The sequence below is a fragment of the Eriocheir sinensis genome, chromosome 48 (assembly GCF_024679095.1).
Source record: "Eriocheir sinensis breed Jianghai 21 chromosome 48, ASM2467909v1, whole genome shotgun sequence".
Lineage (NCBI taxonomy): Eukaryota > Metazoa > Arthropoda > Malacostraca > Decapoda > Varunidae > Eriocheir > Eriocheir sinensis.
Window position 1 is genome coordinate 11,173,013 of NC_066556.1, and position 27,435 is coordinate 11,200,447.

The 27,435-nt window shown below is 42.1% G+C and overlaps 1 protein-coding gene across 5 annotated transcripts in view; it reads right to left on the reverse strand.

The window, feature by feature from the left end:
* The window catches only part of LOC126981591 (ankyrin repeat domain-containing protein 13D-like), a 55,024-nt gene extending 29,616 nt beyond the window's left edge, over positions 1–25,408 (reverse strand). Inside the window, exons 1-4 of one of the 5 annotated variants that reach the window (XM_050833018.1) lie at positions 25,236–25,408; positions 20,524–20,679; positions 13,770–14,024; positions 13,305–13,440 (exon numbers count right to left, since the gene is read on the reverse strand). In XM_050833018.1, coding sequence (XP_050688975.1) covers positions 13,305–13,440; positions 13,770–14,009 — 376 coding nt within the window. In that variant the 5' untranslated portion in view covers positions 14,010–14,024; positions 20,524–20,679; positions 25,236–25,408. Of the gene's footprint in view, positions 1–13,304; positions 13,441–13,769; positions 14,058–20,523; positions 20,680–24,808; positions 24,828–25,235 lie in introns of those variants that run through there. The other 4 variants (XM_050833015.1, XM_050833016.1, XM_050833020.1 and 1 more) reach the window with 4 other exon arrangements.
* Positions 25,409–27,435: the final 2,027 nt, after the last annotated feature.

Here is a 27,435-nt window from a genome sequence, read left to right on the forward strand (position 1 = left end):
AGAGTACAGCTTCCAGCGCAAGTGCGTCGGCTTTAGGCCGACCTCAGGCCGGGGCGCGTGGCTGCCATCGTGGCGGCGCGGGGCAGACAGGACGTCAGCGACCAACCCTTCACTCGCCACGAGCTGGTGCAGGCCAGGAAGGGACAAGACACTGCGGCTGGCGCCGACGGCATCATGTACTCCATGCTGGCTCAGGTCGGGCCTGCCGGAGATGAGGCAGTACTGGCCCTCATCAACCACTCCTGGCGGGAAGGCCGCCTTCCCATCGCGTGGAAGACAGCGGACATCCAGCCCATACCCAAGCCCAGGGAGCCCACCATGCCTCGTCCTATCTTTCTGATGAGCTGCACGGCCAAGACTGCGGAGAGGATGATACTCACTCGACTGCAGTGGTGCCTGGGGCCCCTGCACCCGCACGTATTTGGCTTCACCAGAGGAGTGGGCACTTCTGACAGCATCATGGCCCTCCTGAGCCTCGTCGACAACCGTCCTGCCGTTGCTGTCTTCCTGGACCTGGAGAAGGCGTTCGAGCTTGCCAGCGCTCACGCTATCCTTGCTGCGCTCGTGCGCAAGAGCATCCAGGGACGGCTCATCTCCTGGATTGAGGACTACCTCCAGCACAGGCGCACCAGAGTCAGGTTCCAGGGGCTGCGCTCCGCCTATCAGGAGCTGGAAAATGGCACACCACAGGGCGGAATCCTCAGTCCTCCCTTTTCAACATGTTCCGTTCCGGGAGGGCACCGCTCTTCTCAGCTACGCCGACGACCTTGTATTGGTCGTCACCGGTCCCGGCAACAAGGTTGCCAGGGCCCAGCAGGCCCTTGATCTTGTCAGCGAAAAATGCAGGGAGCTGGGGCTCAAGGTATCAGCTGAGAAGTCTAGGGCCATGATGTTCAAGGACGCCCAACTCTTTATACAAGACGTCAGGCTGGCCTGGATCCCCACCTACCAGTACCTGGGGGTGTGGCTCGACAAGGGCCTGTCCTTCATCAAGCAGGCCACATACCTGAGGGAGAGGACCCAAGCGAGGCTGAACGTTATGAGGGCCATGACAAGAACTCATGCAGGCGCCACATTTCCAGTCCTGCGTCTGTTCTACATGCAGGCTGTGCGGGCACTCATTGACTACAGTGCGCCTGTCCTCATTGCGCTCTCCCCCACACAGCAAAGGAGGATCAAAGCAGTCCAAAACAAGGCCATGAGGACCATGCTCGGGGCGCCGGGCTGGGCCAGCAGCGGTGTAATGCAGAGCGAGACCCGCCTCGTGCCCCTGGCCAGCAGGGTCCAGCAGATCGTCGCCTGCCAAGTGGCCAAGGCCCTCCACAAAGACAGGGAGTCGGTGGCACGAGCGGCGCTCTGCAGAGTCTTGCCACAGAGGTGGAACCTGTTCACCGGCAGGACCTGGCTGTTGAAGGTGGCTGAGGCTGCCAGCCCCCTACCCCATCTCGACCACCTGCGGCGGGAGGGGCCTGACCGTCCAGCCGCCACCTCCGTGGCAGCCCCCAACCGCCGAGATCATCATAAGAGAGCTGCCTGCCAGCAAGGTGCGGTGCACACAGGGGGAACTCCTGCAGCACGCGCTCATGGTGGTGGCTCAGGCCAACGCGGGGAGCTGTGCCGTCTACTACACCGATGGCTCAGTCGACCCAGAGAGAGGCGCGACAGGCGCGGCGGTCGTCACCGGCAGAGAGACGCTGTCATGGAGGACATCAGATCACTGCTCCACCTTACAAACTGAGCTGTTGGCCATCAAGCATGCCCTGGAGCATGCCCTGCAGCACCAGGAGGGGCCTGTCGTGCTGCACACCAACTCCCGCTCCTCCCTGCAGGTCCTGCAGCAATGGCGTCCACCGGCTGACAACGTGCGGCTCGTCACCACCATCCTGGGCCTTACCCAGAGCATCGCCGCACAGGGGCGGCACGTCAAACTAAACTGGGTGCCCAGCCACGTAGGCCTGCGTGGGAACGAGGCAGCCGATGCAGAGGCCCATGCAGCCACCAGCATGCCAGCCATAACCAGCAATGTCCTGCCCAGCCTGCAGCAGGTTAAAGTGCAGGCCAGATGCGCTACCGCCGGCTCCGCAGAGGACCTACACAGGCAGGCTGAGCGGCACTCGTGGCAGGGGGCCTGGTACGCCAGGGCCACCGACCACCAGCCACTTCACCCCGGCCGGGAGCTGGATAGGGCGGACCAGGTGACGCTGCACCGCCTCCGGCTTGGGTACTGCACGCTCCAGGAGATAAGGAATGACTTCGCGGGCCGGCGTTGTGAGCACTGCGAGGCCGTCGCTCATCGCCCCCTGGTCCACTACCTGCTGTACTGCCCTGCCACGGCCCAGCTCAGACAGCAGCCCACCGAGGACCCGCAGGATGAGGAGGCGAGAGCCGCCCTTGTGCTCCGGCGGGCCCAGACAACACTACCGCGACTCCTGGAGGTGGTGCTGACTGCCCCTCCTCCACGCTGACCGCACACCGCTATACTCCCCCTGGTGTGTGATGTGACCCAACCAGCCACCAGGGTGGCCCTGACACTCCCCCCAGCGGCGGGCCGTTGCCCGCTCATCGACATATATGTACTTATTTACAATATGTAAGTTGTAAAAATAAAGAAAGAAAAGAAAAAATTTACACACCTGTCCAACCAGCAGTGCATAAACACCCAGTATTAATTAGGGGTTATGTTCCTCCACCCAGGGTGGGCTGGTTTGGCACTGACAAAGGTGAATAGCCAAGGAGCTTAAAGACAAAGCCTTCAAATTTGGGACACATGAGTTTATGGACTGGTCGAGAAATACAGAAATAGGTAAAACTACACACACACACACACACACACACACACACACACACACACACACACACACACACACACACACACACACACAGCTCACACCATTCCTTTGATTGATGAATCACTTTTTTTTACCCTGAGCAGTTGCATTCTCTCTACCTTTTAACTCCATCTTTTGAAGGTAAACTATTTACTTTATACAATCTAACCTGACCTAATATAACTAAATCTAACCTAACTATACTTGACCTGTGCTCTGCTGCCAAAATGTGATAAACAGAAAGGAATCCCTAGATATAACCCCCCTCCCTAGACCATATTTTAAGAAATAATTCACACACACACACACACACACACACACACACACACACATGCACACACACACACACACACCACCGCCACCATCCGTGGAGTAAACATCAACGCCACTGGTCATCTACTGCCTGCTTAAAAAGACCAGGAAATGCGAATTATTTGCCTATGTTGTGGGGGAACCTTAGGATAAGTCCTGTCTCCCAAAGGGAAAAATGACATAAAAAATGAAGGAAAGCATCAAGACGTGATAAAGTTGTCAAACCAGAGTTACCAGGGCAAAGTGGAGGGAGAAGAGACAGTTTACGAGTTGGACAATTACTATTCTGATCATCATGGTTTCCCGGGTTTCTCACCAGCTCAAATGCCCCCGGGATTATTTCCCCAGTTGAGAAGACTGGAAAAAGAGGTAGAAGCTTCAAATAAAGAGGTAAGGGGACTAAGGGAAGATATAAGGAAATTTATAAACATCGTCGATGATCTGAAAAAAGAATTGGTAGCATGAAGTGAAGATAGAAAACTAAGGAAGGAGAATGAAAAACTGCAAAAGGGAAGTGCCAGAGAGGATAACACTGATGACCTGATAAAGGCGGTGGTCAAGGAAGAAATATTGTAAAGGGTAAAGGGAAATAAATGGTGAAGGTGAAGTAGGCGTGGAAAATAAGATTAAAAAAATAGTTGATGTGGAAATAAATGCACAGAAAAAGAAAATGAAAAAGGGAAAGGAAGTTTCAAAGAAATTTTGAAACAATAAGAAAGGGAAAGAAAAGTGAAGATGGAGCGTGAGGTTGTCCAGGTAATGAGAAATAAGGAAGACTTGGTATGAGAATTGACAGAAAAGTCAGAGTGTGATAATCATGGGTGTTAGAGAAGAGACGGCACAGAGAGAGAGAAATCTGATATCAATTAAGCGAAAGAAATACTGATAAGCTTAGATGAAAATGCCGGAATGTTGACAGAGGAGGTGGACGAGGTGACGAGACGGAAAATATGAGGAAGGAAAAAATAGACCAATCAAGCTGAAGTTAAAGTTACAAACAACAGCTGAGACAATCATAAGTCGGAGTGGAATACTAAAAGGTATAGAATAATAAAGAGAAACAAACATAAGAAAAATATGAGCACAGTGGAAAGTTAAAATGAGGGAAATTGTGGTCGAAGCAAAGCAAAGAAATTAAGAAAGAACGGAGTCAGAAAAAGAAAGTTTTTTTTGAGTGTGAAACGACAGTGATGAAGTGGTGGATCAGGAAGAAGGAAGAGCTCTAGTAAAAATCCGCAGCAATAGGGAAGAGATGGGAACGAAAAAGCTTGGCTTAAGGACAGTGGACGCCTGAAAAAAATATTTCACAGTAGCTTGCTGATGAATTTACACATGAATTCAATTGATTTAAATAAGAAAACCTGCAAGTTTCATCCATATTGACCAAATGTTTTTTGCGCAAAAATTCATTTACATAAAAATTAGATCGTTTTAACAGAATGTTTAGCAAATAATATTGAAATAACTTTTCACACTATGGCATTGTAATTGCGGCCTTCTACTTGTTGTATCAAATACTAAAGTTCCAATGTTTAATATTTTGTTTATATTTTTGCATTGTCTAGAAATAAATTGCATTTTTTTTCATCAATTTTTTTTAATAAAAAAATCCATATAAGAAAATTAATACATTTTCCCATATGTTGCACAGTGGAAAGTTTCTCCTACCATTTCTCTATCCTGAGGTATCTTCCAAATTTTGATTGCTTGAACAGTAGTGTCGATATTATTGCTGAAAGTGCAATAATTTATGCTTTGAGAAAAATGGCTGAGGAGTGTCTTTTTGTGCGTACTGCGGCATGTAGTATAGACATGGAGATGCCATAATGCGTTATTAGCTATTATTATTTATTGATATTCATTGTGTTTGATTGGAATGACATTCGGTCCCTAATACTAAAGTATATTGGGGACTCGCAGATTATTATCACAAACAGGCGGGGTGTTGCAAGTTTTCGCACTAAATTCCCCCTACCTCGTAGTCTTCACCATTGACTTTCTCCTTCTTTTTCTAATACTGTGGCATTGTTCGGCGAATCTCCTGGATCTGAAGTCCTTGTAGAGTCCTCTTGAATGCTCTAAAGTCTCACTGTGAGTGAGGGAGGGCAAGAGGGTTTGTGATGTTGCCGAATATTATGATAATGTGTTGTTTTAGGAAATATGACAGAAACACTAAATAGTACACAACAAATTAGGAGTAAACAACGTCTATTACGACTCCTATTGGTCTCAAGACAGCGGGCACTCCCAATAAACCACTATAATTAGAAGTTTTTTTTAAAGCATTTATAATGGCCATATGTGCAATGTAACTTGAGAGAAAACTGTAAAGAATTAGGGTACACTGTGGTATTTTTGTCTCAGTTTTGCCAGTGTGACCCCAAAACATGATTTTTCCCAAGCGTCCACTCCCCTTGATGTATGCTAATGTCGACAAACTTGTATAAAAAACTTAGAATTTAAAGACTACCTGAACAATGTAAATGTAATGTGCTTCACTGAAACAAAACTAGCAAAAGGAACAGAAATGGTGGGAAGAGGAGTGCAATTACAATATATATAAAAAGGACAGAATGGGAAAGAGTGGTGGAGGGGTGGTGATACTGGTCAAAACAGATTTAAAAATGATAAAAGTGAGAACAGGAGCAGAAAATACAGAAATTTTAAGTGTTCTACTACAGTTGAAATGCAGTGAAAAACTAACAGTAATGGTGACATATGAGCCCCACACACAGCAAGCTGGGCAAGTGTAATGTATAACAACCTGTTAGAAGGTACGAGTAAAACATTAGAGGATATTATTAGAAATAGCAAAAATGTAATTGGACTTGATTTTTACTAAAGGAATAGACTTGTTAAGTGAAGTGTAACAAGAGTGCCCATTGGGAAGAAAGTGACCATAAAATATTACAAATAGAAATTGATGAAGAATGTGAAGAGACTGGATTAGAGAACCATAAGGAGAAAAGAAATTACAATAAAGCTAGGTGTAGTGATTTGAAAGCCTTTTTTGAGCAGCATAAATTGGACAGAAATGAAAGAGCCGAGAAAAGTACAACAAAAATATGACTACTTTCTTAAAACTTATAATGAATTTGTAGTAAAGTGGGTACCTTACTATGTGATAAAGAAAAGAAGGGAAAAAAGAGTGGTTTAATACAAGATGTCTGGAAGCAAAGAAAAAGAAGGATAAAGCATGGAAAAACTTAAAAAGGAGAAGGAATGCCATAAACAGGAAAAGCTATAGACAAGCTAGAAATGATTACACCAAAGTGAGGAGAGAAGAAAAAAAAGTATGAAAATAATATAAAAAAATGTGAGGATCCAAAACTTTTTATAGACACATAAATTATAAATTAAGGAAAAAGAAGCAGTAAATACGATCAAAGTTGGTGACCAAGTCTATGAGGAGGCAAAGGAAATCTGTGAAATATTAAATGAAAACCTTCAGAAAGTATTTACTCAAGAGACAAAATATGAAGAGAGGGATTAGAGAGGTGTCAAAAGGATGGAAAACATAAAAGTGGATAAAAAAGAGACACTGGAGCTATTGAAATCACTAGCTGACAATGGATCCAGATGAAATATCACTGAAAAAGTGCAGTGAACAGTTTCTAGAACCAATTCATAACATTATAAGTGGTTCAATTAAGACTGAAGAAGTCCCGGTGCAATAGAAAAGGGCACATGTGGTCCCACTAAATAAGAGCAGAAATAAACAAGACCCTCTACTAAACCAGTGATTCCCAGTCTTTACACCTTGGAGGAACCCCTGAAATAATTGTTCATATCTCGGGAAACCCCAACCTACAGCATAATGTTATATATATATATATATATATATATATATATATATGTATTATATATATATATATATATATATCCTGGCTGAATGGCTGAGGATAAGATTCAGGCCGTTACTATTCGAGTTGAGTAAGTTCAGATCACCGTCATTTGTAATATATATTTTTTTCAAGATTTCTTGCAGAACCCTGGTTGGTTGAGAATCACTGCTCTAAACTATAGACCGATTTCCCTAACAAGTGTAATGTGCAAACTGTGTGAGAAGGTAATTAAAAGAGTGGATGGGACATCTGGAAAGAGAGAAGATAATAAATGAAAGTCAATTTGGATTCAGACAGGGTAAATCTTGTGTCACAAATCTAATGTTTTTATTCAAGAGTAATAGATATAGTACAGGAGAGAGACAGATGGGCAGACTGCATATTTTTTACCTAAAAAAGGCATTCAATAAAGTTCCACATAAAAGATTGCTGTGGAAACTAGAACATAGAGGAGGATTAGGGAGAAAAATGAGAGAATGGATGAAAATTACCTGACAGAGAAATGATAACCATGTTAAAAGATGAAAAATCAGATTGGAGATGGGTCACGAGGGGAGTGCCACATGGATCAATGTTAGTGCCAATAATGTTTTTAATATAGTCATTCCTCAGTTTACGAGTTTAATTCGTTCCAGAATTTTACTTGCAAACCAAAACACTCATAAACCAAAACAAATTTCCCCATTTAAATTAATGTGAATCCCATTAAATATCCCTCAAATACATTAAAATAAGAACCATTTTACATAATTAATTATTTTATACAAAATCAAAATGATTTCACTAACAAATAGCAATTATAAATAATATAAATAATATAGTATAATAATTCAAATAAAAATAATATATATAATATAGTATAATAATTTAAATATAAATAATATAAATTATATAGTATAATATGTAAATAATACATAAATAATAGTGCTGAAAGCACAAAGATCACACACTAGAGCACCAATGTAAGCGTAAATGAATGCACAGTTGCTACCTCCGTGAACATGCGTGTTATGCACCTGAAAGGTGCCATGTGCATTATGATCCAGATCCAGAGTGTACAACGCAAACTGAAGGCGGAGTCACACTGGGCATTTTACTCCAACCGTTGGAACTAGGAGCAACCGCGGTTGCCCATCACCCAACTGGGAGTGAGTAGTTGGTTTAGGTAAACATCCCTGTCCTCCCTCTTTGAAGCCATGATCGTACCCACAACTGCTTCTTCCTTCAATTTAACTGTAGCAACAGCCCTAACTTTTGCAAATGGCACCATGTGGATACAGGGTGTCTGGTTTGTTTATGTTGTAGATACAGGCAACCAACCTTGGTCGTGTGTTACGCACACTCAGAAAAGTTGGAGTTGCCAGTTGCACCTACAGCCAATGCAGTTGGAGGAAAAAGGTCCAGTGTGACACCAGCTTAAGACTCTATTCCCATTGTTTTCCGCTCTGAGCGTCTTGTGGTGAAAAAAAGGAACCCACGCTCTTGTCTTTGACTTGTACAAACAGGATGCTCATACATCGTCACCACTCGTAAACCAAGGCAATTTTTTATTAATATTTTTGCTCATAAATCAAAGCACTCGTAAACTAAGGCACTCATCAACCGAGGTATTACGGTACATAAATGATATGCCAGAAAAAGTAAAGAGTTATATGAGTATGTTTGCAGATGACACCAAACTGCTTATAAAAATAAGAGATATGATTGTAATAAACTGCAGAAAGATTTAAATGAAATACATGAATGGAGTAAAGAATGGGAAATTGAGTTCAACAAAAAGATATGTCACACAAAGAAAATGGGAAAAGGTAAAAATAGACCTTGTAGAGTGTATAGGATGGGAGGGACAATCATTGACACAGTGAAGGAAGAAAAAGACTTAGGAATCATAATACAAGATACACTGACACTTGAGAAGCACATAAATAAGATATTCGGAGAAACGCATAGTTTGCTGCAAAATACTAGATTGGCATTTTACTATTTGGATGGGGACATGATGAAGAAAATAATAATCACATTGATTAGACCAAGGTTTCTGTTGTTCACTGATGATCTTCTTTCCAAAACGAACTGTCCTATCCATTCTTACGCCGATGACTCCACTCTGCATTACTCAACTTCTTTTAATAGAAGACCCACCCTACAGGAACTTAATGATTCAAGGCTGGAGGCAACAGAACGCTTAGCCTCAGACCTTACTATTATTTCCGATTGGGGCAAGAGGAAACTGATGTCCTTCAACGCCTCAAAAACACAGTTTCTCCACCTATCCACTCAACACAATCTTCCAAACAACTATCCCCTATTCTTTGACAACACTCATTTATCACCTTCTTCAACACTAAACATCCTCGGTCTATCCTTAACTCAAAATCTCAACAGGAAACATCATATCTCATCTCTTACTAAATCAGCTTCCTCTAGGCTGGGCGTTCTGTACCGTCTCCACCATTTCTTTTCCCCCGCACAGTTGCTATCCATTTACAGGGGCCTTGTCTGCCCTCGTATGGAGTATGCATCTCATGTGTGGGGGGGCTCCACTCACACAGCTCTCCTTGACAGAGTGGAGTCAAAGGCTCTTCGTCTCATTAGCTCTCCTCCTCATACTGTCTTTCACCTCTTAAATTTTGCCGCCATGTTGCCTCTCTCTCTATCTTCTATCGATATTTTCATGCTGACTGCTCTTCTGAACTTGCCAACTGCATGCCTCCCCCCCTCCCGTGGCCCTGCTGCACATGACTTTCTATTCATGCTCATCCCTATATTGTCCAAACCCCTTATGCAAGAATCAACCAGCATCTTCACTCTTTCATCCCTCACGCTGGTAAACTCTGGAACAATCTTCCTTCATCTGTATTTCCTCCTGCCTGCGGCTTGAACTCTTTCAAGAGGAGGGTATCAGGACACCTCTCCTCCCGAAATTGACCTCTCTTTCTGGCCACTCTTTTGACCTCTATTCAGGAGCAGTAAGTAGCAGGCTTTTTTTTAATATTTTTTTCTACACCCTTGAACTGTCTCCTTAGCTGTAAAATTTTTTTAAAAAATAAAAAATGCAGCAGTTGTTTGGTCACCACACATAAAAAACGATATAAGGAAACTCAAAAGGATCCAATAGAACTATCCAGAACCATCAAACCTGTCATACGAGACTAGATTGGAGTAACTCGGCTCCCAACACTCGAAGAAAGAAGAGAAAGATAGCGTTATACAGGAATACAAGTGGAATGGACGTGTTGGATAGAAACGACTTGATCAAGACAAAATGGGGGAGGCAACTAAGAGGACACAGCAAGAAATTGAGAAAAGGAACTTGTTTGAAAGACATAAAAAAGTACAGCTTTCCTCACCAGTGTAAGAATACACGGAATGAACTAAGCAAAGACACTGTTGAAGTGGGCAGTGTCCATATAATGAAGGAAAAGTTGGAGAAATATAGATTGGGAGACAGGACTCCCCGAGGTTGAGTTCAGGCCCTGTATACTACAAATAGGTTAATACACACTCACACACATATAGCCTTCCCTATTTATGGAAGGAATGCCATAAATAAGGAAAGCTATAGACAAGCTAGAAATTATTACACCAAAATGAGGAGAGAAGAAAAAAGTATGAAAAGAATATATTAGAAAAATGTAAGGAGGATTCGAAACTTTTTTTATAGACACATATATAAGAAATTAAGGAAAAAAGAAGCAGTTAATACAATCAGAGTGGGTGACCAAGTCTATGAGGATGTAAAGGAAATCTGTGAAATATTAAATGAAAACCTTCAAAAAGTATTTACTTAAGAGACAGAATTTGAAAAGAAGGATGAGGAGAGGTGTCAAGAGAATGGAAAACATAAAAGTGGACAGAGGAGATACTGGGGCTATTAAAATCACAAAAAAATGGTGGTAAGAAGGCAATGGGTCCAGGTGAAATATCAGATCAATTACTAAAAGAGTGCAGTGAAGAGTTAATAGAACCAATTCAGGACATTATAAGTTGTTCAATCAAGACTGGGGAAGTCCCGGTGGAAATGGGAGAGGGTATAATATGTGGTCTCATTATATAAGACCAGAAACAACCAAGAGCCTCTGAACTATAGACTGCTAACAAGCGTCATGTGCAAGTTGTGTGAGAAGATAATTAAACGACAGTGGGTAGACCATCTAGAAAGAGAGAAGATAATAAATGAAAGTCAATCTGGATTCAGACAAAGTAAATCTTGTGTCACAAATCTAATATGTTTTTACTCAAAAGTAATAGATATAGTGCAGGAGAGAGATGTATGGATGGACTGCATATTTTTGGACCTAAAAAAGAAATTTGATAAAGTTCCACATAAAAGATTGCTCTGGAAATTAGAACACAGAGGAGGATTGGGGAGAAAAATGACAGAATGGATGAAATATTACCTAGCAAAGAGAGAAATGAGAACCGTGTTGAAAGATGAGAAATCGGACTGAAGAAAGGTCACAAGTGGAGTTCCACGGGGATCAGTGTTAGCACCTATAATGTTTTTAATACATATAAATGATATGCCAGAAAAAGTAGTTACATGAGTATGTTTGCACATAACGCCAGACTGCTTAGAAAAATAAGATATGAGGATGATTGTAATAAACTGCCGGAAGATTTAAATGAGATACATGAATGGAGTAAAAAATGGGAAATGGAGTTCAATGAAAAGAAGTGTCACACAATGAAAATGGGCAAGAGTAATAATAGACCCTGAGGGGTGTATAAGATGGGAGGGACAATCATTAACACAGTGAAGGAAGAAAAGACTTAGTAACTATAATACAAGAAACACTAACACCTGTGAAACACATAAATAAGATATTTGGAAAAGCATATAGTCTGCTGCAAAATATTAGAGTGGCATTTCACTACTTGGATGGGGACATGATGAAGAAAATAATAACAACAGTGATTAGACCAAGGTTAGAGTATGCAGCAGTTCTTTTGGTCACCATACAAGAAAAAGGACATAGGGAAACTTGAAAGGATTCAAAGAATTGCAACTAAGATGGTACCAGAACTATAATGTCTGTTGTAAGAGACTAAATTGGGGGAACTGGGCCTACCAACACTCGAAGAAAGAAGAGAAAGAGGAGACCTGATAGCATTGTACAGGAATACAAGTGGAATGGACGTGTTGAATAGAAATGATTTAATCTAGATGTTAGGGAGGAGGCAACTAAAAGGACACAGTAAGAAATTGAGGAATGGGACTATTTGAAATACTTAAGGAAGTACAGTTTTCCATACAGGAGTGTGGATACATGAAATGGACTAAACAAAGACACTGTTGAAGTGGGCAGTGTCCATAAAATGAAGGAAAAGTTGGACAAATATAGATTGGAAAACAGGACTGTCCAAGTTTGAGCTCAGGTCCTGTATACTACAAATAGGTTAATACACAAAGGATAATAAAGACGTGCCTTGCCCAGTAGCAGGGCTTTGCCGTTAATTGAAGCAGACAACACTTACTGCGCCATCCCATCAATAAAAAAATATTTGAGAGAAGGCTTTCCCTTGCCCTTATTTCTTCCCGAGTGTTAAAACTACTGGTAAACACTAAATAATCAACTTCATCCACGTAGGATATGTGAGACCACCTACACGTATAATTTCCAAAATGGATCTTTTCCAATGTATATGGGTCTATATTTCCTAATACATATATGTTTTCCTTATATCTCTTTGCTGCATTCTCTGGTAGCTGGTAATAATAGGTAGAGTAACCTCTAAATGTAGCCATCTCCAGCTTCGCCTCCGTGTGTCGGTCCCCCAGAGCCAAATGTAAACAAAGTAACCCTGTTGTGAAGTGTGAACAGTTACTCTCGTGCACGACACCTATAAAAGAACCAGGTAGGACACGTAGCAGTGGTTTTAATTTAAATAAATTCAGATTCAACAAAGACATAGGCAAGAATTGGTGAACCAATAGTCGTGGATGAGTGGAACAGACATGGCAGTCATATTGTGAGTGCCAATACCAGAGATACATTTAAAAGAAGAGGTTGGATAAATTCATGGATAGTGATGTAAGGTTGGGTTAGGCTTATAGGAATTGCCTTGTACAGGCCAACTGGCTTCTTGCAGTCTCTTTACATTCTTATGTTCTTATATAAAAAATTAGTCATAACACTATCTTAAAGTCAATAAACTAAAAAACTATGGGTAAAAACTGTATGCAGAAGTCATGATAAATTTAAGGATATAATACAGATTATTTAATGAAAGTATTTCTGTCTGTATGCCTCCATGTTCACTATGCAGACATTCAGCCAAGAGTGTAGACAGTCCAATGTAAATGCAAGGCTCTCACCTGTCCAACCATCTGAACTTTCTACGTTGACATTACAGTGGTGCCGCAGCAGCACCCTTGAGGACTCCAGGTGGCCAAGGGTGACAGCCAGCATGAGGGGTGTGCGGCCTCGAGGGTCGCGCAGCTCCTTGTTGTGCTGGAAAATCACATGAACGTCTGATGACCACTTGGACACCACCTCCCAAAGTTAAGTTAGTTGGAAGTTTTTTCATATAGATGTATGGATAGAGTGTGAGTTGGAAATTTGTTAAAATGGGAAGGTGGTCAGAAGAGAGAGCATGAAGGGTTTGCCAGGTGGAACATGTTGCAAGATTAATGATTAGCTCATGCTATTCCTGGGCATTTGAACCAATCTGGATTTTTAATTAATCAACCAGGGTTATTCTATGGACAATGTTCAGAAATCTGTGGTGCCAATCATAGGTTATGCTCACAACAAATAGAAAAAAATGTAGCTACACTAACCTTGTTTTCCGTAAGCTCCTTTTCCAACTTGCGGTAATTGTTGTGCCACACCAGGTAGTGGAGCGGATAGACATCTGGACCACCTTTTTTCTCCACTTCTTCATGTTCCACCTTTGTGTTGTTTCTCTCACCATTTATTTCATTCTCCTGGAGGGAATTTGCTCCTTCCAGCTTAAGGTCTCCATTTGAAGGGGATGTGTCACTGGCAGTGTTGCTTTCAGCACTGCCATAATCATTCATAATGGCAGTCGCACTCTTTCAGCAGAGAAGCAAACTTTTCTAACTTAACTGAAATTTTTTAGATAAATTGTAAAAAAGATCATAATCATGAAATGTAATAAACATGCAGCAGATCAAATGAATAATAATTAAATATGGTAGGATAATGATTTAACATGAAATGTACCAAAGAAACTCTTGATAAATCAGTTTGTGCTAAACAGAAATGTTAGCAGTATTTTAGTAAATTTATTAGATTGTTACCAGAGAAAAATCAATACTAAATATTCAATTACTGACATACAAAAATGTGGAAAGGACTGAACAAGCCCCATCAAGGGATGAGAAAACATGGGAATGATGAACCCAGCGTTGCGCCAAAATTTTCCCAGTCTGAAATCATCCCACTGCGCCTGCACAGTACTGTACTGCAACTACTGTTTATTAGGTCATTTTCAGCTCCAACACACCAGAGAAACACTTTCTGCCATTGTAAGCTGATGCATGACATTTAAAGTGAATAGATGTGGCAGTTCCTAGAAGTCTGCATCATGTTAACATGTTATCTTTACTACTGTTTATTGGGTCATTTTCCATTCCAGCATACCACACAGACACAAGAGAAACACTTTCTTCCAATGTAAGCTGATGCATGGCAATTTAAATGAATAAATGTGGCAGTTTCTAAAGAGAAATCAGTATCATGTTAACTTTTTTTTTTTTTTACAACAAAAGAGCCGGCTCATGGGCAACAAAAACAGTGTATAAGAAAAAAAGCCCGCTACTTGCCGCTCCCAACAACAGAAAATAGTAGTGTCCAAAAGAGAGGTCAATTTCAGGTGGAGAGGTGTCTTCATACACTCTTCTTGAAAGAGGACAAGTCATAAGCAGGAGGAAATACAGACAAAGGAAGGCTGTTCCCGAGTTTACCAGTGTAAGGGATGAAAGAGTGAAGATACTGGTTAACTCTTACATAAGGGGTTTGGATAGTAAAGGGATGTGCAAGAGTAGAAAGTCGTGAGCAGCGGGGCCGCGGGAGGAGGGGAGGCATGCAGTTAGCAAGTTCAGAAGAGCAGTCAGTGTGAAAATATCGATAGAAGATAAAGAGAGAGGCAACATGGCGGCGGAATTTAAGAGGTAGAAGACTATCAGTAAGAGGAGGAGAGCTGATGAGACGAAGAGCCTTAGACTTCACTCTGTCCAGAAGCTGTGTGAGTGGAGGCCCCCTACACGTGATATGCAAACTCCATACGAGGGCGGACAAGGCCCCTGTAAATGGATAGAAACTGTGCAGGGGAGAAGAACTGGCGGAGACGATACAGAACGCCCAACCGATTTAGTGAGAGAGGAGATGTGAAGTTTCCAGTTGAGATTTTGAGCTAGGGATAGACCGAGGATATTTAGTGTTGAAGAAGGTGACAGCTGAGTGTTATCGAAGAATAGGGGATAGGTGTTTGGAGGATTATGTCGAGTTGATAGGTGGAGAAATTGAGTTTTTGAGGCACTGAAGGACAAAGGGTTCCTTTTACCCCAATCGGAAATAATAGCAAGGTCTGAGGTTAAGCACTCTGCAGCCTCCAGTCTTGGGTCATGTAATTCCTGTTGAGAGGGTCTTCTGTTGAAAGAAGTTGAATAATGCAGAGTGGAGTCGTCAGCGTGTGAGTGGATAGGATAGTATGTTATGGAAAGATCATTGATGAATAACAGGAAGAGAGTGGGTGATAGGACAGAGCCCTGTGGAAGACCACTTTTGATAGGTTTAGGGGAAGAACAGTGACCGTCTACCACAGCAGAGATAGAACGACCAGAAAGGAAGTTGAAGATAAAGCAACAGAGAGAAGGATAGAAACTGTAAGAGGGCAGTTTAGGAAGCAAAGATTTGTGCCAGACTCCATCGAATGCTTTCAATATGTCTAGCGCAACTGCAAAAGTTTCACCGAAACAACGGAGAGGATGACCAAGAATCAGTTAAGAGAGCAAGAAGATCGCCAGTAGAACGCCCCTTGCGGAACCCATACTGGCGATCAGACAGAAGGTCAGAAGTGGAAAGGTGCTTTTGAATCTTTTGGCTAAGGACTGATGCAAAAGCTTTAGATAGACAGGAAAGTAAAGCTATAGGGCAGTAGTTTGAAGGATTAGACCAGTCTCCCTTCTTAGGCACAGGCTGTACGAAGACGTACTTCCAGCAGGAAGGGAAGGTAGATGTTGATAGGCAGAGGCGGAAGAGTTTGACCAGGCAGGGTGTCAGCACGGAGGCACAGTTTTGAAGGACAATAGGAGGCATTCCATCAGGTCCATAAGCCTTCTGAGAGTTGAGGCCAGAGAGGGCATAGAAAACATCATTAGGAAGAATCTTAATAACAGGCATAAAGGAGTCAGAGGGGGATGAGTAAGAGGAATATGCACAGAATCGTCCAGGGTGGAGTTGTTACAGAAAGTTTGAGAGAAGTGTTCAGCCTTAGAGATAGATGAGATGGCAGTGCTGCTGTCAGGGTTAAGGAGAGGAGGGAAAGATGAAGAAGTGAAATTGGAGAGGATATTTTTGGCTAAGTGCCAGAAGTCACAGGAAGAATTAGAAAAAGCAAGGTTTTGACATTTTCTATTTATGAAAGAGTTTTGGTAAGTCGAAGAATAGATTTGGCACAATTCCGGGCAGGAATGTAAAGATCATGGTTAGCAAGTGCGAAGGCTCTAGCATCTTTTGTGAGCTGCCTCTCTATCTTTGATAGCACGAGAACAAGCGTGATTAAACCAAGGCTTTTTAGCATGAGGAATAGAGAAAGTATGTGGAATGTGTGCCTCCATTCCAGAGACATTCACCTCTGTGATGCGCTGGGCACATACAGAGGGGTCTCTCTCCTCCTCCTCATCATCATTTCATCGACGCCTGCTAATAGGAGCTCCCACCAGGGGATGGACATGGCAGAAGTTTCCAACTTTCTCTATCCAGACACTCCCTCCTTGCCTGCTCAAAGTTTTTCAAAGATCTTTCCCCCCTCTCCCTAACATACTCCTGCACCCTATCTCTCCATTTCACTGGAGGTCGTCCTCTAGCATTCCCTCCCTCTATCTCACTCACATACACCCTTCTGGTCATCTTACTCTCCTCCATTCACTCCATGTGACCAAACCACTTTAAAGTCTGTCGCTTCACTTCTTCCAACACTCCACACTTCTTCCCTTCACCCCTGTGACACATTCCAAAACGCTCATACACACTTTCATTACTCATTCCATCCATTCTACTCAAACCACAAGCACTCCTCAAATAACTCATTTCCAGTGCCTGCACTCTAGTCCTCTGACTTTCATTCCAGGCCCATGTTTCACTTGCATATGTGAGGGTTGGTACTATTATTGTATTTCTCAAATTCCTCTTTACCTCCATGCTCACACTTCTGCCATTCATGATTCGTCCCAAAGACCCTACCACCCTTCTTCCTTGCAATGCCCTTTCTCTTGTCTCTCCCTCCGTACCACCATGCTTACACATAACTGATCCAAGGTACTTAAACTCATTGACCTCCTCCATTTCTTCTCCATTCAAAATTATTTTGCATTCTTTTTCACATTCAATTCCCACTCTATATGGGCATACAAAATCTACAACCTCACTTCTACTTTGCTCACAAACCATCACTTTACTTTTATTGACATTTACTTTCAGCTTTCTCCTTTTACAGACACTATCAAAAACAATGACCAAATTTTGTAAGTCACTTTCATTTTCTGCAATGAGCACTGTGTCATCAGCAAACAGTATCAAATTCAGTACCCACTTCCTTCCCTCATTGAACATTTTTACTCCAACTTCTCCAACTTTGCCCTTCATTTCTCTAATAACACCATCCATATAAATATTGAACAACCATGGTGACATGACACACCCCTGCCTTAATCCCACTTTTATCTCAAAATGTTCACTTGTTACTCCACTAATTTTGCCACATGCAGATGCATCCTCATAGAAAGACTTTATTGCACTAAGCAGTTTTCCTCCCACACCATAAATCTTTAAAACATCCCACAATGCAATCCAGTTGACTGTCATAAGCTTTTTCCAAATCCATGAAGGCAGTGTGAAGTTTCTTTCCTTTTGCTATTATTTTTTCTACTACCATCCTGAAGGAAAATATCTGATCCACACATCCCCTTCCCTTCCTGAAGCCTCCTTGTTCTTCACTGATTTTCTCTTCTGCAAGTCTTTGCACCCTCTCTATTATGACTTTTCCATATACCTTTCTGGGTATACTCAGCAGACTTATACCTCTATAGCTCCCACACTCCCCTCTCCTGCCCTTCCCCTCGTAAACTGGGACAATGATGGCTTTTGTCCAGTCTGCTAGCACCAACCCCCCCTCCCATGCTACTTCACATATCTTGACCATCCATTTAACAACTACATCTCCTCCACACTTCAACATTTCTGCTGTGATTCCATCAATTCCTGCTGCTTCTCCATTTTTTTATCTTTTTATTGCTTGATTTACTTCTTCATATGTTATACTTCTTTCTTTATATACTCCTCCTCTACCTCTACTCAAAACAGCAGCTGTTACAGCTGCTGGACGTCCATCCTCAAAATTCATTAAGTTTTTGAAATATTCTCTCCATCTCTCTTTCACAGCTTCCCCGTCTTTCAACATCTTTCCAGTCTCATCCACAACTTCATTTATTTTCCTTAGGGAGATATTTTCTGCATTTTTTTGTTTGTCACTTTTTTCCAATATGATTTCCTGTTCCCTTTATATTTTTCACTAAGTCTTTTTCCAAAAGCAGTAATCATTCCACGGGAAATCGAAAAAGTACATCCTCAGGTCGTCCCACCAAGCTGAAGCAAAATGCCAAAAGCATCGCCTCTTCGGTGGGTCCAGAGGATGTACAGGATACAGAAATAAGGTTGTGATCGGAGGAGCCCAACGGAGAGAACAGTTTGACAGAGTAAGCAGAAGGATTAGAGGTAAGGAAGAGGTCAAGTATGTTGGGCCTGTCTCCAAGACGGTCGGGAATACGTGTAGGGTGCTGAACCAACTGCTCTAGGTCGTTGAGGAGAGCAAAGTTACTTTGTAGGCTTGTTCACCAGGCTGGTCAGTGAAAGAGGATGAAAGCCAAAGCTGGTGGTGAACATTGAAATCTCCCAAGACGGAGATTTCAGCGAAGGGAGAGTGGGTCAAGATGTGCTCCAATTTAGAGTTCAAGTATTCAAAGAATTTTACATACACTGGGTATTTGATATATGCAAGTTCGAAATATGCGAATTCGCTCATATGTGACAAACCTAAATGTGCCAAGTATTCGTTTTATGCAAGAAAAATTTGCGACTATGCGAGTACCGGCGCTGGTGCGACTGGTTGGTGAGGTATGGTGGCCGACTCGCACTAGAGGGCGGCGGGTGCATATGTTTTCCCGCACTTTCTTCGCCTATAATTAACCTTTTCCTCCCTCTGATCCTAAAGTTAATACTCAGGTAGCTAATTATCAGCTTAAATCGTAGACTTTGGGTGTGTCTCCCTGGAAGCAATCAATGTGCTTTGTTGTTGCTTTAGTGCTTTATTATTGTGAAACGGTGCCGGAATAAATAGTTAGAGGGTTCAAAAACGGGTCATGGAACATAACTCCCTATAATTAATGGGATGATAGGTTCGATATATGCGAATTCACATTTTATGAGGTTTTTGCAGAACATAACCCTCGCATATAACAAATACTTGGTGTAGTTAGTAGAGTTAGGTGAGATATAAACAGCACAGATGTATTTAGTAATAGAATAACAATGAAGTCTTAGCCAGAAGGTGGAAAATTCTGAAGAGTCAAGGTCGTGGGGACGAGAGCAAATGATGTCGTTGCGCACATAGGTGCAACATCCAGCTTTGGATTGAAATTTAGGATCGAGATAGTAGGAGGGAACAGAGTAGAGATAGCTGTCAGTAGTCTCAGAAATCTGTGTTTCGGTGAGGAAGAGAAGGTGAGGTTTAGAGGAGGAGAGATGGTGTTCCACAGAATGAAAATTAAAACGAAGACTGCGAATGTTGCAGAAATTGATAAAAAAGAGATTCGAGGAGTTATCAAGACACTTCTCAAGTCAGCAGCCAGAAGGGGAGTCTTCCCTGTGGGAATTTGTGGTCCCCCCCCTCCCCCGGCGGGGACTCTGAGGCATTTATGTTGTACGCTATTTTGAATTTTGAATTTTTGGAAATGGTGTGTATGTTTTGTGAATGTAGTGTGGTGTGGATAGAAAGATGAGCTGTCTTAAGAAAGCATGCTGAACTACTCTCTGGTGTTGATGAGACAATAGGGAAACGGTTAGTGAGGACATGGGAAGGGTCTTTGGAGGGCTTCAGCACCCTCCTCACTTCCCATATACATACTTCACCGGGAGTGGCTTGCGCCCGTTTCGGTAGGTGTCTTCCTACCTCCTCCAGCTATTTTTCATTCTTTACTGCTGTTTATTGGGTCATTTTCAACTCAAACACATGACACAGACGCCAGAGAAACACTTTTTGAAAATACCAGCTTATATTGAGAATATACGTACCCAAACAAGGCAAAGTCACGTAAAGAATCTTCTGCCTGGGAATATTTGGACGCCTGCACCAAACTCTGCACAACACTGGGATCCTCAGAGGACAAACTGTTGCTCCATTATGTTCACCCACATTTCCTACTAGTGATGGGTGATGCTCAATTTTTTCTGTAATTGATTATTTTGATTACTATTGTGGTCAGTAATCAATTATATATAGTAACTGAATGCTTTTTTATTACTTGCACCTTAAAATAGATTAAACACAAGTATATAGGTAGAGTATAATATATACATATTATAGTTTGAGTACTCTCTCTCTCTTAACCAAACATTAACCCTCTCGCGCACGATGACGCGTTTCGCGTCATCAAAGGGTAAAAGGTCCTGGCACACGATGACGTGAAACGCGTCATTAAAGTTAAAAAAATTGATTAAAAATTAAGTTTTCGGTGAAAGTGAGTCAAATTTGGTAGTGTCATTTGTTGGGTTAAGTTTCTTAATGGTAACATATGGTAATCTTTCTAAGGAGCATAGATGAGGAGCTTTGAGCAATTTTTAGTTGTTAGCCTACTCTGACGGGAGGAAAAAAATACAGTTTTCTCGGTGTAACTTGGGAACTAATAGGCATATGAGGATTTTGAGGATACCATAAAAATCCTCACTAAATTCTGCTTCAAAATAAATATTCGGCTAAAAAAGTTGGCCCACAAAATTTTGAGCTAGCGAGTGGGGAAGAGTTGGTACTTCGGATTTATTGTCTACAATGCTCTATACGGAGAATTGAAACAAGTTTGTATTGTTTATATATAAATTTTCTTTTATTTTTATTTGCGCATGTTCTAGTACAAGTCTTTATGAAGCCATTGATACCAAATTTATTGGTGTATGATATATCTGTGAGGGTAAAATACGTCCGGGAATGTAGAGTATCTGGCGGCAAAAAAAGGCCAGTCAGGCCTGAGAAATGCATGATGAGTGGAACAGAAACTTATTGGAAACTTACGGTGCGCGAGAGGGTTAATAAATATAGAAAAATATCTTACCTACCTAGACATCTTACCAAGACGGGTTCCACAAGAAGGGAACCCAACAAGTGCCAACACGCCAGCAGAATACATATTTGTGTAGTTACTCTTAACACTAAAACTATTAAGCTGCTGCTGGAATGTGTGTTGATTGCACTAAGTAAAGACTAGTTATAAAATATAATGACTTATATGTATATAAGTAAAATAAGTATTTATAGGTATTTATATTGCTGTAAGTAGTATAAAGTAATTTAGAGTTAATATGTTCTTTGACCAGAGTGTTTAGGGACTATAGTTAAAATGAGATCATATGAAATTATATATGAGAATACAATGGTATTAGTATGTAGGGGTTAAAATTCGTATAGCCTTTGACCAAGGTACTCTGCTAGTTTTCTTTTAAAGGATAACTGTGTCTGGCAGGCTATTCCACAAAGCAATCACTCGGAGTGAGAAGTATCGCCTATGTATTTCTGTGTTGCTGTGGGGTAGAAATATTCTGTGTGAATTTCCACGGGTCCTAGATGATGTCTGGAGGGAAAATAACTCAGAGGGTTGCACAGGAGACAGGCCATTGAGAATCCTCCAGACCTTGACTATGTTAGCTCTAAGCAGTCTGCCATGCACAGAAAAGAGACCCAAGGCATCCAGTCGGGAGGCATAGTCAAGAAGCGAAAGTCCAACAATCTCCTTGGTCCATCGTCATTGGACTCTCTCAAGCATGTCGGTATCACCTACATACCCTGTGTGCCATACAACTGAACAAAATTCCAGCACAGGACGGATATGAGAGGTGAGAAGAGATTTCATAAACTCAGGCTCACGGTTAACTGTGCTCTTAATAAATTCGACGAAATTCCTGCAGCTTTATTTGCAAGAGAGCGTATGTGGAGATGAAACTTCAATGAAGTATCAACTTGGACCCCTAAATCTGATGCAGACTGCACAAACTGTAAAGGATTTCCTCTAATATAGTAGTCAGAGTACGGGCCAAGATTTGGAGCAGATCCTCGGAAGAACCTAAGAACACGGGTCTTGTCCGAGTTGAGCCTGAGCCCCCAGGATTCCACACGTGACACCAGTAGGTCTACATCTCTCTGCACAGATGCAATATTGGTAAAATTCTAGTGTTTGCCCATACTCCCCCCTCCCCCCATACAAGCCTGGGGACCTGGTGGGAATGCGAGGTTTCGGGTGGGGGACACAAAATCCGTCGCATTCGCGAATTTTTTTAGTGGGGGGGGGGATCAAAACTCCCTAGATCTAGGGAAATTCCCTAAATTTAGGGAATTTTTCCTCCCACCACCACTAAAATATGCGTTTGCGACAAATTTAGTGTTTCCCATACGAAAACCATGCACTCACTGGATCCCCAAGCTTGTTTTGGGAGAGAAGCGTAGTGAACCCACCAAACGATGCTCACCTCACCATCTGGTGTGGCACTGGCAGCCATCTGTACTCACATAAAGCGCCTCCACCACACTCATGCCCTCTCACTAGTAGGTTGTCACCTCATCGCAAGGTTTCTGTCCTCCAAGTAGAGTCCGTGGCACCAAACACAGTGTATCTTCATTGTTTATCACTGACACAAGTAAAACCACCGGCTAGCCTTTAACAATACTGCAGCTTGTGCAGGAAGTGCAGGCTCTCGAACCTCTTGCCCGAGCTGTTTGAACACGTGAATCCTTACTGACCGGATTTTGAATCTGCTTCACGGGCTTGTATTCCCAGTATACAAGGTGATTGTGGATATTGACTCCGCGCCTCCAGAATACGATAATACACCTCCATATATCAAAGTAAAAAAAAAAAAAAAAAAAAAAAAGTACTTAAAAGTAAAGAAGCCAAATTAATCCCCTTCCCCCAACGATCTTGGGGGACCTGCGTGAACTCGGGGTATTTGGGTGGGGGAGCATATTTAAACTACTCCAACCGAACTTTACGACCTGCTAATGAGGGGTCTTTGCCCCCCTGGATTGTCCTGCTAACCAAGGGGGGGCTGTGCCCCCCCCTGGACCCCCCCTCTTAAAGGTGCGTGTTCTAAAAAAAAAATAACGACGCGTGGTGGACCTGGTCTCACATGCGTGGGTTAATCGCTAACTAAACGTACCATCGCTAACCTAGCGCACCATCGGAAATAGTATTAGGTAAAGGTGCGTGTTCCCCAAAAAAATAATAAATAACCACGCGTGGTGGACCTGGTCTCACCTAGCGTATCATTACTAACTGAATCGTTGGCAACGCTGTTCATATTGCAATGGCGTCGCCATGTAAACACATCGTCCATATGTATAATATGCCCTTAAGTACAATATGGAGGCGTAATATCGTATTTTCGAGGTGCGGAGTGATTTTCAATAATTACCTTGCGTGGTTTCCGTACGTTGTAAAAAAAAAAAACGGAATGTATGAAATTTCCCTATATCTAAGTAATTGTAAAGAATTTCCCTACATCTAGGGTATTTTTCAACCCCTCATAACTCAAAAACTATGCATTTGCGACGCATTTCATGCTTACCACCGCATTCCCCAGTCTCAATGGTCCCCTAGCCAATTTTGGTTGCGAGGGGTGAGTATGGGCAAACACTAGAATAGTACCGCAATATCTAACAATGTAAGAGAAGACGTAGTCTTATTTATCTTTTGGTATATTTTCAGATCATCAGCGAAAATTTTGTATTTACAGGTCAGACCGTGAGCCACAAAGTTAATATAAATGAGAAAAAGGGTTGGTCCAAGGGAAAAAAATAGCTGAGAATTTAATCAACAAAAATTAAAATGGAACTTACAAACTCATGACTTTTAAAAATTATCAAGTAATCGTTTGGTAATTGATTACTGGGAATTATAATCGATTACTGAGAAAATTTACCTTGTAAACGATCTAATCAATTACACCCACCACTACTCCCTACCTTATGCTTGGCAACCGGTGCTCCAGGACCAAGACTGAGCTGTTCCACGCCAGTCAATGTTTACATACTAAGAGCAATAAGGAAAACCACATTCAAGACTCAAGAGCAGGAAGGTATCAGTCTACAGCAGTAGGTTTCCCTGGTTCTCATAGCCCTGCCCCTTACCAGGCGTTTTAATTACGTTGGACTGGAGGAACAATACCTTAATTTATAACATCATTTGCAGATGCAGTTTATATGATGCACCTATAAAATCGAGCAGTGAACCAATGTATGAGACCTTAGCAAGGGAATTATTATCGTGGGGTAAATGATAGAGGCAGGCACCGTTTCTCCAGCATTACTGATTACCTATCTAGCTGCTCAAGGCGTCCTGGGGTTTGCAAGAGCTCCCGGTACAGGAGACCCACTGCCACGCTTGTATTCAGCCTGCTGGTCAGCTGATGGGTCACAGTCTGGGTGACGGGACCTTGCCAGGGTCGGTATTCTTTGACGCAATCAACTCTCATGTCATCTATTTCCAAAGGCTAAAATGGAGTTTAATCGGGTTTCCATGGGTGTTTTTCACGTTTAAGGTACAGAAGAGGGGTCAAACTACCACCAGGGTCATAAATGTACCTCTGGAAATGCCCAAGACCCCTTCAAATACCCTGTCAAATGTGAGTGTATAAGCGGTGAAGCGTTTGAGAATATGGTCCTGGCAGTTTAAGCCCCCAGGACAGTGTGGAGCCAAAAGCCTCCCCAGCAGGAGACACAGTCGTCTTATTATGAAGCTCACCTCTCCACCTTGTCTCCGGGGCGCTGGCTGGAGGTGGTGCTTGAGCTCGGCCTCACACACCGGGGTACATGCTGGCAGGGCGGCAGGTGAGGCAGGTGCACGAGACAGGTGAGGGAGGCGGGTGCTGCTGCTGCTGTCGTCTGCTGGCCGAGGGTTATTTCGTCAGGACACTGATTCGCTCGGGTCATAATGATACCCCTGTCTATTCCATACCCTTCTCTTCTATTCTATGCTATGCTATTCTATTTTATTCTATTCCCTCTCTATGCATGTCTATGTTGGCCGAGGGTTATTTCGTCAGGACAATGATTCGCCCGGGTCATTATACCCCTGTCTATTCTATGCTATTCTATGCTATTCTATTCTATTCTATTCCCTGTCTATATCTATCTTGGCCGAGGGTTATTTCGTCAGGACACATGGTTCGCCCGGGTCATTATAATTATGATACCCCTGTCTACGGTATAGTCTTAAGTCGGTCTCACCCAGGTGAGTCACTGCCATTACCCCGATAATTAAGCATCAAAATATGAAGTAATAATTATGTGAGTAGCCTCGAAAGATCGACGTATCCCAAAGCACCTTGACTTGCTGCTGTTTCGGTTCTTTCCTTTCCGACGACAAGTATAGGTAGCCTATGCTATATATATAGGCCACATCGAGAGACGAACAGATAGACGTGAATAAAGCTATTACACTAAGGCTTGACAATATCCTTACTTGGGCAGAGTGCGGTAACATATGAAATTGAACAAAGTATTTTTTAAGGGGAGTGGTCTCTTGGGAAAAACGGCGTTTTGGGGTCACACTGAGAAACAAATACCACAGTGTACCCTGATTCCTTACAAGTTTTCTCTCGAAGTTACATTGCCTTACGGCCATTAAAAATACTTATACAATTGAAAAAATAAATCATACACACACACACACACACACACACACACATTTATATATATATATATATATATATATATATATATATATATATATATATATATATATATATATATAGATATATATATATATATATTGGTGTATCAGGAGCGCCTTCTCTCTCGAGACCAATAGGAGTCATATGTTGTCCTCCCTCACTCACAGTGAGGCTTCGGAGCAACCAAGAGGACTCTGCGGTACAAGGACTACTCAGATGCCATTCCAATCGAACACAATAAATATCAATAAATAATAATAGCTAATAACGCATTATGGCATCTCCATGTCTATATATATATTACATGCCGCAGTACCTATGCACACACACACACACACACACAAAAAAAAGCCGTTTTTCTCAAAACGTAATTTATTGCACTCGGCAATAGTATCGACACTACTGTTCAAGTAATCAAAATTTGGAAGATACCTCAGGATAGAGGAATGGACTACTATATAGTCCGGCAAATCTTAAGTGGCGGCTCTGACGTAGACAGCCCACTAGACCCTGTTGCCACGACTCCAACTGACCTCGCACACCGTGCCTCTCACACCCTTCTCTCTCTCTCTCTCTCTCTCTCTCTCTCTCTCTCTCTCTCTCTCTCTCTCTCTCTCTCTGTGTGTGTGTGTGTGTGTGTGTGTGTGTGTGTGTGTGTGTGTGTCTCTCTCTCTCTCTCTCTCTCTCTCTCTCTCTCTCTCTCTCTCTCTCTCTCTCTCTCTCTCTCTCTCTCTCTCTCTCTTTATAGGAGAAACTTTCCAAGGTGCAACATATTGGAAAATGTTTTGCATTTTCTGATACGATTTTTTTTGTCAAAAACTGATGAAAATTTTAAAAAGAATAACTTTGCAATTTATTTCCAGAGAATGCAAAAGTATAAACAAAATATTAAACATTGGAACTTTAGCATTTGATACAAAAAGTAAAAGGCCGCAATTACAATGCCATAGTGCAAAAAGCTTATTTCAATATTATTCGCTAAACATTCCGTTAAAACAATCTAATGTTTATGAAAATGAATTTTTGCGCAAAAAACATTTGGTCAATATATGGATGAAATTTGCAGTTTTTTTTTTTTAATTGAATCGATTGAATTCATATATAAATTCATCAGCCAGCTACGGTGAAAAAAAAATTCAGGCGTCCACTGTCCTTAAATGATTAGGTATGGACTGCAATACATCAATAAAGATCAAAGATTCCACCGGCTACTAGGCCGGCCTACAGATCATTATTTGCCCGTGCACCATGTGACAGGCCTGTGGGTGT